This window comes from Nyctereutes procyonoides, unplaced genomic scaffold (genome assembly GCF_905146905.1).
Source record: "Nyctereutes procyonoides isolate TBG_1078 unplaced genomic scaffold, NYPRO_anot_genome, whole genome shotgun sequence".
In the NCBI taxonomy this organism is placed as follows: domain Eukaryota; kingdom Metazoa; phylum Chordata; class Mammalia; order Carnivora; family Canidae; genus Nyctereutes; species Nyctereutes procyonoides.
The window spans coordinates 9,176,036-9,194,825 of NW_026575037.1; the positions used below are offsets into that span (position 1 = coordinate 9,176,036).

General features: G+C 35.5%; 1 protein-coding gene across 2 annotated transcripts in view; it reads left to right on the forward strand.

Moving 5' to 3' along the window:
* The window catches only part of EDEM3 (ER degradation enhancing alpha-mannosidase like protein 3), a 72,135-nt gene that overhangs the window by 776 nt on the left and 52,569 nt on the right, over nt 1–18,790 (forward strand). For both annotated transcript variants that reach the window (XM_055319331.1, XM_055319333.1), the window contains exon 2: nt 4,177–4,222. In XM_055319331.1, coding sequence (XP_055175306.1) covers nt 4,177–4,222 — 46 coding nt within the window. The remainder of the gene's footprint in view (nt 1–4,176; nt 4,223–18,790) is intronic.

Sequence of the window (18,790 nt, forward strand, 5' to 3'; positions counted from 1 at the left end):
GGGAAAAGGGGGCGTTCGTTGGAATCGGAACTTTACACGTTTACCAGGTCTCTGCGGTGCTTCCTGTGCACCGCAGGTTCTACCAGGGCGGTATTTAAAGGTGTTATTCAGACGCCTCAACGGAGCGCACCTGCTTACTCCAAGTAGGTTTCTCGCTTTCGGACGTGGTCATGAAATTACCAGTTACATGTATTTACAGCGCTGAAGCGGGAGTTCCGTATCCCTAATACACGCTGGGGTCCCACAAATCAGAAAATAAGCCCAAGAAGTAGTAAGAAAATGAGCAAAGAGCGTGAAGAGTTAATTCGCACGAGGAAATGCAAATGGTCAATAAACACGAAAAGTTACTCAACCTCTGAAGTGTAAGAGATGTAGATTAAAACAGTGAGATCGCTGGTTTTTTTTTTTTTTTTTTTTTTTTGCCATCAGGTTAGTAAATACAGGGGTGCCTGGCTAGTTCAGTAGAGCCTGTGGCTCTTGGTCTCCAGGTTGTTAAGTTTGAGCCGCACGTTGGGTGTAGAAATGACTTAGAAAAATTAAATCTTAAAAAAAAAAGATTAATAAGTACAAAACAGAGTACTGACTAGTTGAACTGTGAGAAGAGACTTGGTGGGAGTGTAAATTGCTGCGACTCACAGTATCCCCTAAAATTTAAATTGTATGTACTCTTTGATTCATTAACCCCGTCTCAGGGAACCAATCCTACAGAAATAAAAGCGCTATTGATGTAGAGATAGATGTACAAAGATGTACGTTTTGAAAGAATGGAACTGTTCTTTGGAGCATCTGTATTATGGAATAACATTCAAACATTAGGGAGGATGTAGATAACTGGAAGGACATCCAGGATATATTTCTAAGACAAAAAAAAAAAATTCGAGTTGTAGAATAGTATGTATAGTGCCATCCCATGTTCTTTTAAAAGCAGAAAAGAAATTGCCTACGCTTAGAAAAACGTGGAAAGATGATTACCCCCTGGGGTTAAGATGGAAGTGAATGGGACCATCAGGTTTTGTTTTATGTACTTACTTATTTAAATCACTGCAAGAGTATTGTGTTTTTCAAATAAGGTAACAATAAAAGATGCCTGATGGAAAAAAATCAGCTACCAAAGCAAAATTATCAGTAAACTCTTAAGTATCTTACAGTTTTCTTTCTTTATGAATTTAATGTGTCCTTGATAACTGTTTTAATGAATGCCCTGCTCTGTGCCAGACACTTTACATATGTTACCTCTGTAATCCTCCCTGTTAATGAGGTGGAAGTGATCCCCATTGTGCAGGTGAAGAAATTGAGACTCAAGGTCAACTTGTTCAAACTCGGAGCTAGTAAATGGTGGTACCAGTATTCAAAACCTAGGTCTGTTTGGACTTCCGAGCAGAAGTTCTCTCCACTGTGTTGCACTTCTTAAAAGTCGAAAGAGAAGCTTCAAGTCTGTAAAGGAAAGAAAGTATGGTGACTACCACTCCCCTTTCTTTTTTTTAATTAGACATTTTTATTTGAAGAAAAGTCATTAGTCATTTTTGACCAAAATTAATTTTTAACTGGAAAAGTTCAACCAAAGTGTCTTGAAATTTCAGCTCAAATTTTGAGAGGAAGAGTCTGGAACTATAAACCACAAACACACAATTGTTTTACTGCTTTCCCCTTTGGAAATTTTCAGGAAACTGAACTTTGATTCATTAGGTTTACCTGTACATTTTTTTAAAAAGCCCAAATAATGATTTATGATAAAAAGCCTAAAATACCTCATCCCCTTTTCCTATTCCCTTCCCCCCCCCCCAATACCAAACAGATGATAAAGACTGGAATTATCACAAGTTGTAAGCAGTTACTCAATTGCTTGCAGTTTGTAGTTTATGGAATTTTTTACTTGTTCATATGTAGACTTACCCTTCCTGGAATACATTGTGTTTTGCTTTTGTGGTTTAAATGTTACAGCAGTTGTTAATGTTATCTTTTCAATAAAAAAAAAAAAAAGAAGTATAAAGCAATCCAATTTCTGTAGCACATTGACAGGCAATGTGGTTTTAGAAAAAGCTGACTTACAAAAATTATTTTTAATAAAAAAGGCAATTTTTGAACTATGGATCTGAGTTCCAATACATTTTTTTAAAAGATTTTATTTATTTATTTATTTATGACAGACACACACACACACACAGAGAGAGAGAGAGGCAGAGACACAGGCAGAGGGAGAAGCAGGCTCCATGCAGGGAGCCCGATGTGGGACTCAATCCCAGGTCTCGAGGATCATAACCCGGGCTGAAGGCGGCGCCAAACCTCTGGGCCATTGGGGCTGCTCAATACATTTTTATTCACTTGTTGAATAGTTATAAAACCATCATAAAGACATTTTTTTTTCGTTTAATAGAGTAAGGTGCCATTCTGTATTTAAATACTACTTTGTGAGGACGTACATGTTTAAGTAGGAGAGAGAGTACTCAACTGGATATTAACTATCTCCACTTTGAAGTATGTGTTGTGAAATCTGATGATCATGTGCTACAAAAATGTAAGGATTGGAAAGTCATGTGTCCTCATATGCAATTGTGACTTATTCTTAATCCTGAAAATTGAATGCTTACAAAATTTGGGTTAGCAAGTTAAAGCTTTTGTTGTCTGTAACGCACATATCTAGGCACTGCCATTACCAGCTAAAGGAATTTCTATTTCTTGGCAATAATCTTGTAATGATTACATATCCGTGAAAGGAAAAGAATAATTTCCATATTTCATTTATTGATAATGGTTTAAAAGAAAATTTAAACATTGTTTTTGATTGTTCATTAGCTAATTTGAGAGATCTTTATCATCTGCAATATAATAAATATGTAGAAGAATTCTTTAAGATACTCCATAGTTTTCTGAGATAACCTGTCCATTTTCTATCATATGTGCACACACATAAGAATTAAGGTTTTAGCATAATGATAAATCTTTTTAAAGATTGAGTTTTAAAATGATTATTCATAAAAATAAAAAAAATAAAAAGATTATTCATAAAAAGTTTGTCAAGATTTCATTTCTTCAGTTTATAAGTTTGAATGTACTTGATTTTGCTGGTCTTTATAGCCAGGGTCTGGAAATTAGTTCTTTTTCCATTTGGTAGCTTTATTATTACTGGTATTTCATCATCTATTATTACAGTTTTTAAAATGACAATTGCAGTATGACAGGAAGTAAAATAAAATTATACCAACCGTTTTCTCTAACACTTTCTTCAATTCTTGCTGTTAGTGACTGGAACTTTGGGAACAATAGTAAGTGTTAATAGAAGACTATTGAACTATTTTTCCCTTGCTAATTATTCAGATATTTGGTTTTGTCTAACCATAACATTAACTTTGTAGTTTTTTGTGTAGTCCTCAAACCCCCAAAGTTGAGAGTGTTTAACTGAAAGACCAATTCGTTGGTCCAGAAAGTACAGATTTTGACTTGGTAAGTCTGGTGTGGGGATCAGAAATCTCCATTTTAAACAGTCATCTTGGGTATTTTAAGAAACAGAGATAGGCAAAACACACAAATCTCTTTTTGAGGTTATTTTTCTCATTTTAGAGATGAGTATTTATTTGACTTTTGATGTTTTTTTAAAGGAGAAAAGAGTACATCATAAAATCATAAAATTTTATCTTTTGAAAGTGTGAGCAAATATATATCAATAGATATGTATTAAACTAGGCATTAGTGATTTTATTTAAAATGAAAGGTAGAAGCTTTCCTTACATACCCACCCTTCTATAGAATATATAGATATATATAGTGTAAGCAATAAACAATAACAGTAATTATTACTTCTCTTGGGAGTCTCCAGGTATAGTCTTCCTTTTAAGACAGATATGTTAAATAATTTTGTTAAGAGGTAATTATTTTTCAGCATCAGATTTCCTTCTCTCTGCATGGTGTGCATCATTTGTCAGTTTTCTTGGGCAGCATAAGGTGAATTTTACATAAATTGCTAGGAAGAGTAAAAATTTGGCCCAGCTCTATATATGATTCATGAAAGCTTGTCTACTAACACTTGTGTATTTCTTGACTCTGTTTATGTCTTTTTCTAACTAATTTTTTCTTTTTTTTTTAATTGGTATAAGTTTATGAAGGAGCATTAACTTTTTTAGAAAAACAATAAATAGAATGTACTTAACTTTTTTTCCATTTCTGCTCTTTTAAAATTAGGAATCAAGTACTGGAAATGTTTGATCATGCTTATGGTAACTATATGGTAAGTAGAAAACTTATCTTCACATACCCTTTATGTGAGTGGATTATTACATAAGCACAGTCAGCTGCAGATTCTGAAACCTGAATTAATAGAACTTTTTTTTTAAAGGAAGTTTTTGAGAAAACAGTACAAGTGTAAACAGAGTGTTCCTTGTAATTGATTCTTAGAGGAGTTTATTGGATAGCTGAGAAATTGAATTAGATTATGAAACTTTGTATTTAAGTAGTTTCCTTTGATGCTATCAGCAATGTGAGTGGCTTTTATGGCTAGATATTATGGATGTACACGAATAAGATGTTGTCTCCAGCCTTCGGGGAAATTATTCTCTTAATTAAAAAAACTGTTTACAATATTGTTTTATATATTCTATGAAGAAAACCGTTCCTTCAAAGAGACAAAATATGACCTAGTTTCTGTCCAAGTTATGTCCTCATAGTGGGCTTTGATTTGAATATATTCTGCTTTCTAGATACACAATCTGTATTGTTTTAAAATGTCTTGGTGTTCACTTGGAATGAAATAGCAGCTTCGGTTTTGCAAGATGAAAAAGTTATGGGGGGAAAAAACGTTAGGGAAATCTCTTGCTCATCAGCAAACATACTTAATGCTGCTGAACTTAAAAATGGTAAATTTCTATTACATGTTTTTTTACCAGTTAGAAATTTTGTCCCCCCATAGTACAGGGAGCCACTTGGGGGTTGCTAAGGCTGGGAAGTTGTAGCTGCCTCTGATTTCTCTCTGCCTCATGCCCCTTAATAAAATGATCTTAGACTCCAGGAAAGAAATGTTTAGTTTCTGAAAAGATGAACTAGCAGGCAAATCTTAGAGTTCAAAGAAAATTTTCTGTGTAAATTTGTGTACTTTTGAAAAGAGTAATCAAATTATTCTGAGAATTCTTATGAATTTTAAAATGTTTTTACATTTTTTACATTTTAAAATATGTCAGATTTTCTTTTATGATGAAAGCCTATAAAATATAGTTGGAAAATTGTGTCAGAGAACTAACTTTGATTCTGCTTTAAGTATATTTCAACTGGTTCTGTGAATCCATTTTTCGTTATATATTACACAAATATCTTCATATATTAACATCATTATAAACATCTAAGTACATACACACTTTGTATTTTGTATTTTTTTTAAAGATTTTTAGTATATGTGCTGCTGAAGGGAGCGCTGTTTTTTTTAAGATTTTTAAAAAATGTATTTATTTGACACAGAACAGAGCAAATGAGAGAGAACACCAGTCAGGAGGGAGGAGTAAAGGGAGAGGGAGAAGTAGACTCCCCTCTGAGCAGGGAGCCCAACGATGTGGGACTCCATCCCAGGATCCAGAGATCGTGACCTGAGCTGTAGGCAGACACTTAACCCGCTGAGCCACCCAGGTGTCCCACATTTTTGTATTGTTTAAACATGTTTTATATTTAATAATTCTTGTTTTTTATATTTTGTATTTCTATGAATCTGTTGAGTTCTTAAATGTTTTTAGAAAATAATGGTAATGAAGTTTGGGGTGTTTTGAAAACAGTTTTAAGTTCATTTTTTTTATTGAAAACAGTTTTAATTCACATTGAAGACAGTTTTAAATTCATTTCTAAGGACCTTGACCATTCCCTTACTAGTTCTTTGAAAATTATTTATCTCTATTTAGTTAATTCCATTTGGGCCAAGCATAATTGAGCAAATCTAGGCTAATAGTTTCGAGGTGGCCAACTAGATCTATGCTATACCCTCAAGCCTTAGTCATCTCGTAAATACACACTTTTGTTTCCAAAGTTGAATAAAAGGGTATATAACTGGATCAGTTCAGTATATTTCACTGTGAATAGGATCCTCTCTTGTAAAGCACAGTATCTTTAATATCTTGTCTCTTTTTTGGTAAACAGTGGAGAGTTCTATCAATACACTTTTTCCTATTATGCACTTAGTAAATGGATTTATGACAGAGCAGGTGCTGAGAAAAATTCTCAGAGGACTTCCTAGTCTGGTTCCTATTTATTGGACCCTAATTGGGAAACTTTTTTCATACTTAACCTACCTATAAGACCGAAAGGAGAAGGATTTCAGCCTAAAAGACTGGGAACTCCTGGAATTAAAGCTCCCCTATATTTTCCCAGTGGATTTACACCCATTTGCAATCCACTGGTAGATGTTCACCTGTTTTTCAGTGCAAGTGACGCTTGCACTGTACTTGTGCTATGCTCAGTTTATGTGAAGATTATAACCCAAAATTTAGTCTAGAATTCTCACTTCCCTTTTTTAAGTTCTGAACTAACCTGAAACAGTTCTAAAATATTAAGAAGAGACCAGGTGCTCTGTATTTGTTACTTGAAGTTAGTTCAAATTTTTTTCCAGTTACTATACTCAGAAACTATATTAGATTGCCATACAGCAAAAGTGTTGTATAGGTTTTGGAATTAGATGGGTTTGGGTTTAAATTCTGTTTGAATTTGTTTATTTTAATAGCTTGGACCCTAAATAGATCATTTAACCCCTCTGAGCACTATCGTCTTAATTTGTTTATTTAATAGCTTACCTAAATAGGTCATTTAACCCTTTGAAGCATTATCTTCTTAGGTAAAATGGGCATAATTGCAAAGGATTATTGTAGTCTATAAGATTGTTGAGAACAGGGATCATCTTATTTAATTTTTAATAAATTTGTCCCTTATATGTCTTGTGCCTGAAATCATGCTGTACACAAATGCTTATTAAATTTTTTTAAAGAGGGGCATCTGGGTGGCTTAGTTGGTTAAGCGTCTCTTGATTTCAGCTCAGGTCATGATCTCAGGGCTGTGAGATCAAGCCTTGCATGAAGCTCTGTGTTGAGCTTGGGGCCTGCTTAAGATTCTCTCTCTCCTCTTCCTCTCCCCCTGCTTGTGTGCTGTTTCTGTTTCTCAAAATAAATAAAATTTAAAAAATGTATATATTTTTAAGACTTTATTTATTTATTCATAGAGACACAGAGAGAGAGAGAGAGGTGGAGACACAGGCAGAGGGAGAAGCAGGCTCCATGCAGGGAGTCTGACGTGGGACTCCATCCGGGGTCTCCAGGATCACGCTCTGGACTGAAGGTGGCGCTAAACCGCTGAGCCATCCGGGCTGCCCTAAAATATATTTTTTATAAGAACTGAGTTGAATTCTTGTGAAGATGTAATCAAATAGTGGGGTTTTTTTGCATTTATTATATCTTTGCCTCTTAAATTCAAAGAAACTATTTAACAAACTTCATTAAGGATACAAGTTTATGGTGAATTTTGAGATCTGTAAATCAGCTGTTTTGTTGTAGTTGGTTGCCTTTGGCTGCCTACCATGCTGAAATGTAAAATACCTGGCATATGGTGGGCTTTTAATAAATGTTGAAAGCTTTTCATTTCTCACTAGTCCTTCTTAATATTACTTTCCATTCTAGTGTAGATTTAGAGCAATTCCTTTTTTTTTTTTAAGATTTTATTTATTTATTCATGAGAGATACAAAGAGAGAGGCAGAGACATAGGCAGAGGGAGAAGCAGGCTCCCCGCAGGGAGCCCGATTGGGACTCGGGGACTCAATCTTTGAACTCCAGGATCACACCCTGAGCCAAAAGCACAGCTCAACCGCTGAGCCATCCAGGCATCCCCATTTAGAGCGATTCCTTTTGACTTCCTTGGTTCCTTGGAAAACAATGGTATTTTCCAAAGATGACAATATAATATTAAAAGCAAGCAAGAAGTCTGGAAATCGAACAAAACACCCTGAGGCAGCTGTGCCACCTATCAGGCTGAGTTGTAAAGAGAAAGTCACCTAATCTCCCTGAGACTGTTTCCTCATCTCTCTAAATTGATTTGCCAGCCTCACACTGGTGTTATAAGGATTAAACAAGTTAATAGAATTCAAGTGTGTGGAACTAGTGTCCAGCAAATAGGAAGTGCTGTATAAGAGTTTACTGTTACTATCACTACTACCATCATTATTCATTCTCTGCCTGAGATTGAAATTGCCCTCCTAAACTTCATCTAGGCTTTAGCTCAGAATTTGTTCCCCGGATTTATGTAGAACTTCTTCAAAACACATTCTTTTCTGTTCTAGGCATGTACCCTTTGAGTTTTTTTTTTGTTGTTGTTTTTGTTTTTTTTTGATTCTCCAAGTTCTGTAAATGGTGGGCACTACAACACTGCCATCCTTTGTTCTATCCAGGAATTTTCTGATTTTTTCAGTTATTGGCTTAAATATTAACATTATAACAACTATGACAAATCTCTAGCCTTGATCAGACTGCAATTTATCCACAGTAAATTGCACAGATGGCTTTCTTTTTCCCTCAAATAACATGAAATTTGATGTTTGTTTTGGCAGTTCTTGTGTGGCCTTACTTAACCTCAGACCCGTAGCCACTTTAGCACTTCTGTTTGTATGTTTTTAGTGTTTGTGCTGAGGTTAGTTTGCAAATTAATTTAGATAACAAAATGACATGTATTTAGGCCACCAAATGCAGAACCATTTTGGATCTGCACTCTCTAACCTGATATTTGTCTCCCAGTGTTTTTCCTGTTACTGTAAGCAACTCAAACTATTATAAGCAAAAGCTGTTCTTTGGTAGAGCCCTAAACATCACAAATAAACTTTAAAGAAGTTGGTAATCACAGTTTCTTTACCTAGTAGAGGCATACCTAATAACCACTTCTAAGCTTGATTTTGTGAGAGCACAGTTCAGGGAGATAGCAGATTAGTCTACCATTCAAACCAAGGGAACTTTTAAAATCTAAATTCCTTATAGATTTCTAGATTTATGTAAGTTTCTTTTTGTGTAAGTTTTCTTAGAATTAATTTTTTCCCCATAACATTACTTTCTTTGAACATTTATTGTGGTAAATATATATATATAATAAATTTAACCATTTTTAAGTGAACATTTCTGTGGCATTAAGTATATTCACCATGTTGTGTAACCATCACCATCCATCTCCAGAACCTTTTTGTATTCCCCATTTGAAACTCTGTACCTAATGTTTTCTTTTTGATTGTTCATCAGAAAGAGTAATTCTGTAAAATAAAATACTTAACAAGTGGTATTAATGACTGGGAGGAGGGAAGTTGTAATGTATATGTGTCTTTTCTTGTGAGGATAAGTGTGGGACTACCTTTCATTAACCAGTGTTCCTTGACCTGTACTTTCAGAGCATCCTAAAACTCTGCCAAAATGACATAAATTCTGTATAGTGTCCTCTTGTAATATTTTATCATACTCTGATAACATTGTATAGGATTTTAACTCAGAATGAAATTTTTCTGTTTAATCAGGTATAGCTTATAGGCAAAAATTTTTTTTAAATATTTTATTTATTTATTCATAAAAGATACAGAGAGAGACAGGCTCCATACAGGGAGCCGGATATGGGACTCGATCCCGGGACTCCAGGATCATGCTCTGGGGCTGAAGGCAGCCGCTCAACCGTTGAGCCACCCAGGCGTCCCTAGGCAAAAATGTTTTTAATTCTAAGTCCATGATTCTGAGTTTTGACAGTTGTTTTATTTGTTTAACTACTGCCATAGTCCTGACATACATTTCCATCAAAATGCTTCCTCATGCTCCTTAGCAATCAGCTCTTTTTCTGAAACTACCTCTGTCCCCTGGCAACCAATCAAGTAGTGATCTGCTTTTAGCACTATAGTTTTCTTACTAGGATTTCATTTTAAATGGCATTATACAATATGTAGTCTTCTGATTCAGATTCTTTTGTTTAACATTATGGTTTTGAGATGTTAGCCATATTGTTGGATACATCGTAGTTCCTATTTATTTCTTAGTAGTATTCAGTTTATTTGGTAGAACACAATTTGTTTATCCATTTACCAGTTGATAAGTATTTGGCTTGTTTTTGGTCTTTGGCTATTTAATAAAAAAGACTGCTGTGAAAATTTGCTGTGAATGCAAATTTTTATGTGGACGTACATTTTCATGTATTTCCCAAGTAGGAATGGGATTGTTGTTATATATGGGAAGGATAAATTTAACTTCATAAGAAACTGCAAAACTTCCCTGAAGTGTATGTAACGTTTTATATTCCCCACCAGCAATGTTTAAGAGTTACAATTACTCCATGTCTTCTCTAGTACTTGGTATTTTTGTTCTTTTTTATTTTAGCCATTATAATGAATATGTAGTGGTATTTTGTTGTGACTTTAATTTGACTTTTCCCCAATAACCAATGATGTTGAAAATCTTTCTTTGTGCTTAGTGTATCTTTTTTAAGCGAAGCCTGCTCATATCTCTTGTCTATTTTTAAATCAGGTCATTTGTTCTGTTATTGCTGAGTCATAAGAATTTTATATTCTGGATATTAGTCCTTTATCACATAAATCACATATCACAGATATTTTCTCCCCATCTGTGCTTTGCCTTATTTATTTATTTATTTATTTATGAATGAGAGAGAGAGAGGCAGAGTCACAGGCAGAGGGAGAAGCAGGCTCCATGCAGGGAGCCCGATGTGGGACTCGATCCCGGGTCTCCAGGATCATGCCCTGGGCTGAAGGCAAGCACCAAACCGCTGAGCCACCCAGGGATCCCCTGTGCTTTGCCTTTTAATTATCTTTATGTCTTTTGAAGGACAAATGTTTTAAATTGTGACAGATCCAATTTATCCTTTCTTTTTTTTTTTTTTATGATTCCTATCTTTTATGTATGAAAAATATTTCCCTAGCCCAGGTCACAAAGATTTTCTTCTAAATGTTATATAATTTTAGCCTGTTTGTTTAGATCTAGCACTCATTTTGAGTTAGTGCTTGTATACAGAATGAGGTAAAGTTTATTTGTTTATTCTATGTGGATATCCAGTTATTGCAGTCTTATTTGTTGAAAAGAATATTCTTTTACCACTGAATTACTTTGGTATTTGTGTAAAATTAACCATCTATACATGGGTCTGTTTCTAGACTATATTTTTCCCCCACTGCTCTGAATATATCTATACGTGTAGTAATACATTGTCTTAAGTGTGGTATTAAGTTGTGAAATCAGGCAGTGTAAGTCTTCCAGCTTTGTTCTTTTTCAAAAATTTTTGGATATTCTAGGTTCCTTTGCATTTCTTTTTTAAAGATTTTATTTATTAGAGAGAGAGTGCATAGAGCAGGGGATAGGTGCAGAGGGAGAGGGAGAAGCGGACTCTCCACTGAACAGGGATCCTGATATGGGGCTCCATCCCAGGAGCCTGAGATCATGACCTGAGCCAGAGCCACTCAGGTGCCCCAGTTCTTTGCATTTCTGTGTAAATCTTAGAATCATGTTTTCAGTTTCTATAAAAATGCTTGTTGAGCTACTGATTTGGATCATGTTGAATCTAGGACTGAATTTGGGGAGATTGATTTAATAATATTGAGTATTCCAGTCCATGAATGTGGAATCTCTGTCCATTTATTTTGGTCTTATTTAATGTCAACATTTTTTTATAGTTTTCAGTATACAGGTGTACATCTTTTGTTAAATTTATTTGTATATATTTCATATTTTAACATTTTTGTAAGTTGTAGTTTTTTAGGTTTCAATTTGTCCAGTTGTCCATTGATGTTATACAGAAATACAATAACTTTTTATCTCTTGATCTTTATATCCTACAACCTTTCTAAACTCAATTGTTATTGTTAGTAGCTTTTTTATGGATTCTTTAGGATTTTCCACACTGTCAATCATGTCATCAAGAAAGAGACTGTTCGTTCTTTCTTTGTAATCTATATGCCTTTTATTTCTTACTATCATTACAGTGGCTACAACTTCTAGTATTATGTTGAAAAGAAGTTGTGAGGTCCTACCCTTGTTACCTAATCTTAGGTAGAAAATTGTTAGCCTTCACTGTTATGTATAATTTTATTTTTTTAAAGATTTTATTTATTTATTTTGAGAGAGAGAGAGAGAGGCAGAGACACAGGCAGAAGGAGAAGTAGGCTCCACGCAGGGAGTCTGATGTGGGACTCGATCCCGGGTCTCCAGGATCACGCCCTGGGCCGAAGGCAGGTGCCCAACCACTGAGTCACCCGGGCGTCCCTGTTGTGTATAATTTTAGCTGTTGGTTTTTCATAGATGCCTTATACTGGGTTGAGTACATTTCTTCTTATTTCTGGTTTACTGAGAGTTTTCATCATTACAGAGTATCAAATTTTGTCAAATGCTTTTTCAAAACTTTTTATTTGTTTGTTTATTTATTCAAAGATTTTATTTATTTATTCATGAGAGATACAGAGAGAGAGGCAGAGACAGAGGCAGGGGGAGAAGCAGGCTCCATGCAGGGAGCCCGACGTGGGACTTGATCCCAGGTTTCCAGGATCATGCCCTGGGCCAAAGGCAGCGCTCAGCCACTGAGCCACCACCCCCAGGCTGCCCTCAAAATCTTTTAATATATTCTTCCTAAAAAATATGTTAGTAGCAGGACTTTATTTCATGATAACATTATTTATCATGTATTTAGTTCTATAACATTGTAAGTTTATTATTATTATTATTATTATTATTATTATTATTATTATTATTTAAGATTCTATTTATTTATTCATGAGAGACACAGAGAGACAGAGGCAGAGCATAGGCAGAGGGAGAAGCAGGCTCCATGCAGAGAGCCCGATGTGGGACTCGATGCTGGGACTCCAGGATCACGCCCGGAGCCAAAGGCAGACCCTCAACCGCTGAGCCACCCAGGTGTCTCTCATAAGTTTATTATTGATCAAAACCAAATTGAATAATTTATTGGAAACTTTTTTCTTATTTAATTTTGAGTATAAACTTTATGCTAGCATAGTGATTAAACCTTACAAGGCAACTGCAATTTTATTACTTGTTTCTCCTCAATGCTGAGAAACATTTCATAAGGTATGCTATGTAAAAGGACAATAAATGTTCAGTGTAGCAAGTGGGTCTAATAGTTTAATAGTTTGGATAAATGAAATCCTAAACACCTGAAAAATGGTTTAATAAGTGAATATAGTGAACAAAAGGGAATAGGAAAATTTAGGGTGGAAGAAAATTGATAAATTATATAGTTCAATCAGTAATTAGCACACATGATCCATATGTATTAGATGACTTATTAAATATCATTTAGTGGGTTTTTTTTTTTTTTTTGGAAGGAGTATCTTCTCTGCCTCTAGAAGGGAAGTATTTAACAAGAAGGATATGGAATACAAATGTATATAACTTGGGGCACCTGGGTGGCTCAGTGGTTGAGTGTCTGCCTTCAGCTCAGGTCATGATCCTGGGGTCCTGGGATTGTGTCCTGCATCAGGCTTCCCATGTAGAAGCCTGCTTCTCCCTCTGCCTGTGTCTCTGCCCCTCTGTGTCTCTCATGTATAAATAAATAAAATCTTAAAAAAATAATAAAAATTAAAATATATAACTTTGGAAATTAAATAGATTTGGTATTTTCAGTAACTCACCTTTATAAATGATACCTTCGTTGTTTTTAGGAAAATAAAGTCTCTTCCCTTCGCCTCATTTTTGGAATTGATTTTACTAAAAAATAATTTTTTTTAAAGATTTTATTTCTTTATTCATGAGAGGCACAGAGAGAAACAGAGACATAGAGGGGAGAAGCAGGCTTCCCAGGGGAGCCTGATGCAGGACTCCCTCCCAGGACCCCGGGATCACGCCCTGAGCTGAAGGCAGACATTCAACCACTGAGCCACCTAGGCGTCCCAAAAAGTAAATTTTTGATGCTGCTTTGACTTGAGTATTTTAGAGCAGAGTTATATCACCTCAGTGCTCTCATAAATTTAAAATCTGTTGTGGAGCCTGTTCTGTTTTGTTTTATGCATTTGCTCGTACTTTTAGCTAGGCACATGTTCTACTTAATTAGTATAGGATTCTTTTTATCAGCTGAGTTTTACTTCTGAGTGATAATTATTAAATGTGTTTTGTGGTTCTGAGTCATAGCAATATGAATTACTTATCCCTTTTTCTGGCAGTACATTGTGAAGGGAAACTATTACTGTACCTCCAGCCGATAGGATATTTGAAGTGTAATGTGGCTGTTTATTTGCCAGGTAGGCATTGCTCCGGATTTATGCAAACCAACTGTAGTTCACTTTGTGGTTAACCGAAAGAAAAGGCTGTGGTTTTGTTTTTATCCTTAATCTTGAAATAGGGCATGAAGTGTTTTTACATCTGGTTCAAAGCTCCCTTATTTAATTATTCTGTTTGTAATTGTTACTAGTGTTTTTCTTATCTAAATCAGCCTAGGATTTGAGTTTCATGTTTAGTTTCAGACATAGGTGATTGTGCATTAATGTATGTTTTTGCAAAGTAGAAATTTAGTATAAAGCATTTAAGCTGTGGGGGTAGAGATAGTAAGGAACTCTTTATAATCAAATTAACATTTAAACAATCTCTTACAAAGTTTCAAAATACATCAGCAAGTTGAAAAAATATCACCTTTTTTTAGTTACTTCTGCATGTTGTTTAGATGTGTTAACTATGAAACTTAAGCAATAAAAAATAGTATCCATTTTGGGAAATCACAGTTCTATTGGAATTAACATGGAAAAAGAAGTTAGGAACTTAACATGTTAAGACGTAAAAATTATTTTTTTTTCAGGTTCTTTTTTTTTTTTATAAATTAATTTTTATTGGTGTTCAATTTACCAACATACAGAATAACACCCAGTGCTCATCCCGTCAAGTGTCCCCCTCAGTGCCCGTCACCCATTCACCCCCACCCCCCGCCCTCCTCCCCCTCCACCACCCCTAGTTCATTTCCCAGAGTTAGAAGTCTTTATGTTCTAAGACGTAAAAATTATTAGGACTTTATGCTAAAAATTGTATGTAAAATATTAAAATTACAATATGTTCAATTCAGAATTTAGTAGCTGCATGTGGATTCTAATTATAGTGCAAACAGTTGTCTGGAATCCTTTCCTCAGGAAATGAATCATTATGGAGCACTGAACTTTTTTAAATATCTAAAGGGTTGCAGTCTTCAGTGCTTTTTGTATTTTTAAGCCTACTTTATTATTATTATTATTATTATTATTGTCTTTCCTTTTCTGTTTGACCATGTGTTTAGTGTTCCTGTTCTCTATTCTATTTTTATGCTGTTAATGTACTGTGGGTTTGGAGTATAGATAATTGAGTTTAGTGAGAGGTAGTAGGATAGAGCTGGGCATGGAATTGGGAGAATTTCTCCTGATCTTCCAGAATTAATAGTCATAGAAGCATACAGATATAGGAGGTGCAAGTCATTCAAGGTATGAAGGATCAGACTATTCTTAGAAACTTTGTCATAGTCATACTCAATGAATGCAAGAAAGTTGTAGAACAGTATCCTCAAATTTCTGAAGAAAAGAAAATACATCTCAAACATTTTATGAACATTCATTTTATTTTTCAAGTGTAAGACAAGAGACATCCTAACCCAGGGATACCAGAGAATTAACAATATTGATGACACTCTTTTAAAATCAACCAACCGGGCAGCCCGGGTGGCTCAACGGTTTAGCGCCACCCTTGGCCTAGGGCGTGATCCTGGAGACTCAGGATCGAGTCCCACGTTGGGCTCCCTGCATGGAGCCTGCTCCTCCCTCTGCCTGTGTCTCTGCCTCTCTCTGTGTCTCTCATGAATAAATGAATGAAATCTTTAAAAAAAAAAAAAAATTAAATAAATAAATAAATAAATACCAACAAACAAAAACATACCTATGGACAAGTCTAGGCAGCCAACAGCTGAATCAAAATAAAAAATCAGAAATGGAGAAGCCCTAGAAAAATGGTGTGTATCGACTCTACTTAAATAAAATTCTAATGCTAGCAACTGTGGGAATTAGGGTTCCAGACCAGAATACAAATGTTATAGACCTTTGAAAATCTTGTCAGAACATTAAAAATTTCCTTTCTGATGGTTATAAATGTACAGAGATTTTAAGATAGCAAAACTAATATTTAAATTATAGGGACTTTGAAAATTAAAGTGTTACTTCTTTGCAAATATCACTGAGAAGATCGAATAGTCTTGCCTCGCTTGCCTTCGTCTCAGCTCTATAACCTAACAGCACACATCTTTTCTATGCATCTGTGAGTTTGCCCTACTCCTTTCAAAATTTAGATTATCTGAAAAAAATTCACCCTTTTCCCTCTGCATCCTGAAATACCTCTGGGAATTCCTTTAATGGGAACTGTTTTGCAGGTATTGTTTCCTTTGTGACATCTTCACCCTTTATGTCGCAACCACTTTCTTCATCTGTGTAGATAATTAGGCCTTCCCTCAGTTCCTATAGCTGCGTCTGCAGTCTCTTGAGTGTCAGTGTTCTCAACATTTCACGGCCAGCTGTTCTATACGCTATGTTCAGTTTGAATTGCACTTGCAGTGTCTTCATTTTTCATTTCTTCACTGAACTTTCATCCTTGTTGGCTAATTTCCTTTTTTGATTATCCATTCTTGTAAATTGTCACACTGTCATGTGTGATTATCACTGGCTGACAAGGAGATAACTACGTGCTTGCTGTGTATGAACTAACAACTAGACACATGGTGATCAAATCACAGACTTTGAAAGAAGTGATGTGATTGATTACTGATCACGATGAGCATTTGTTACTTACATAGTGACTTGTGGATTAAAGAACTGGCACTGAAGTTTTGTATTTTATGCCCTTACTTGCAGTCAATATACAGTGGTAACTGAAATTTGAATCATGTTGTTGAGGGTTTATTTAGCTAGATTGTAGAAACCTGTATACAGTGAAGCCATGTGAAGACTGCCTATAATAACATCATTGCCAAAAATCCTAAGTTGAATGGAGAACAGTGTGAGTGTATTAATCTTATTATTCTTGACAAGAAGTTCGTAAATACTGGCTGAAGTTGCAATATTATAAGCACAGTGTTTCTAACCTCTAGATGTTTCTCATCATCCTATCATTAATTTTAGAGAAGTCTTTTAGGGACTCTCTCCCCTAGTGAAGAAAGTGTAAAGTTCAGCAGATCTTTTTTGTTTCTGTCCTTTTCTGTTAAAACCCATAGCCAGAAGGTTCCAGTCTAGTTTCACTGAAGCAACTATCCAACTTAACCTATTTCTCTGTCTTATGGCCATGTGTGCAAGGCCAGTAGCATCAACTCTCATACCCTTTGGGCATTAACATAATTCCCCTGAAGCCTGTCTTTATTTCTAATGTCCATGTTGTGGTCACCGCAGCTTCATCTTTTGTACTCCATTAATTTACTTTTGGTACTTGAGAATTTTTTCTTGTTGTTAAGCTCAGATATGTATTTAAAATAATTTAACACTGATACAGTATTTCTGTGTGTTTGTAATGAACAGGAGGGAAGATTTTTGCATGTGCTTAATCATCATCTAGATTAGAAATAACTCTGTCATGGTCATTCTTTAAAAAAAAATTCCAGGGGCACCTGGGTTGCCCAGTTAGGCGTCTGACTCTTGGTTTCACTCAGGTCATGATCTCAGAGCCCTGAGATCAAGCCCTGCATCGAGCCTGGCATAAGGCTTCATAATCAGCAGGAAGTCAGCTTCTCCTTTGTTTCTCCCCCTCCCTGCACTCACTAACACACATACATATATTCACGTGTGCATGATTGCAGTTTCTCTAAAATAAATCTTTAAAAAATTCCACCCAAAATAGTATCCCAAACTATAAAATTCCTATTAATAACTATTAAGAGGAGCACCTGGATGGCTCATTGGTTGAGTGTCTACCTTTGGCTCAGGTTGTAATCCTGGGGTGTCGGATTGAGTCCCCACATCAGGCTCCCTGCAGGGAGCCTGCTTCTCCCTCCTCCTATGTCTCTGCCTCTCTCTGTGTGTCTCTCATGAATAAAATCTTTAAAAAAAATAACTATTAAGAATGTGTGAGACCTGGCGATCCCTGGGTGGCTCAGCGATTTAGCACCTGCCTTCGGCCCAGGGCGTGATTCTGAGGTCCCGGGATCAGGTCCTGCGTTGGGCTCCTTGCATGGGGCCTGCTTCTCCCTCTGCCTGTGTCTCTGCCTCTCGCTCTCGCTCTCGCTCTCCCTCAGGGATAAATAAATAAAATCTAAAAAAAAAAAAAAAAAAAAAAAAAGAAATGTATGAGATCTATAGAAGGAAACCAAATTATAAAAGAAGATATGAATTAATGTAGTGATACATACAATACATTCCTGAATGGGAAGACTCAATTGGTAATAAAGTCAATTCTCCCCAAATTAGGCTCTTCCAATTAAAATTTAAATGGAATTTTAAAGAAAATCTAAAGTTATCCAGAGGGGTAAATTTGAAAAAGTAGTTAAGAGAATTTTGAAGAAAAATAATGGGGGAGTGAGTTGCTATACTAAGTAGCAAGGTATGGTGCAAAGATCGAATAATTAAGATAATGGTTTGGAGCAGGAAATAGGTCTGTAGGGCAGTAGGAGTAGGAAAGAGGCCTGTCAGGCAAATTGGTCTGTAAAACAAAATTGAGACTATAGAAATGTGTAGACAATTTTGAACTAATGAAGCTGTGTTTCAAGCAATTAGGAAGAGGATGGGTTGTTTTAAAAGTGGCATTTAGAAAATTGGCTATTTTGGGGGGCAAACACAGTTATGTCCGTATTTTACATCATAAAGAAAATTAA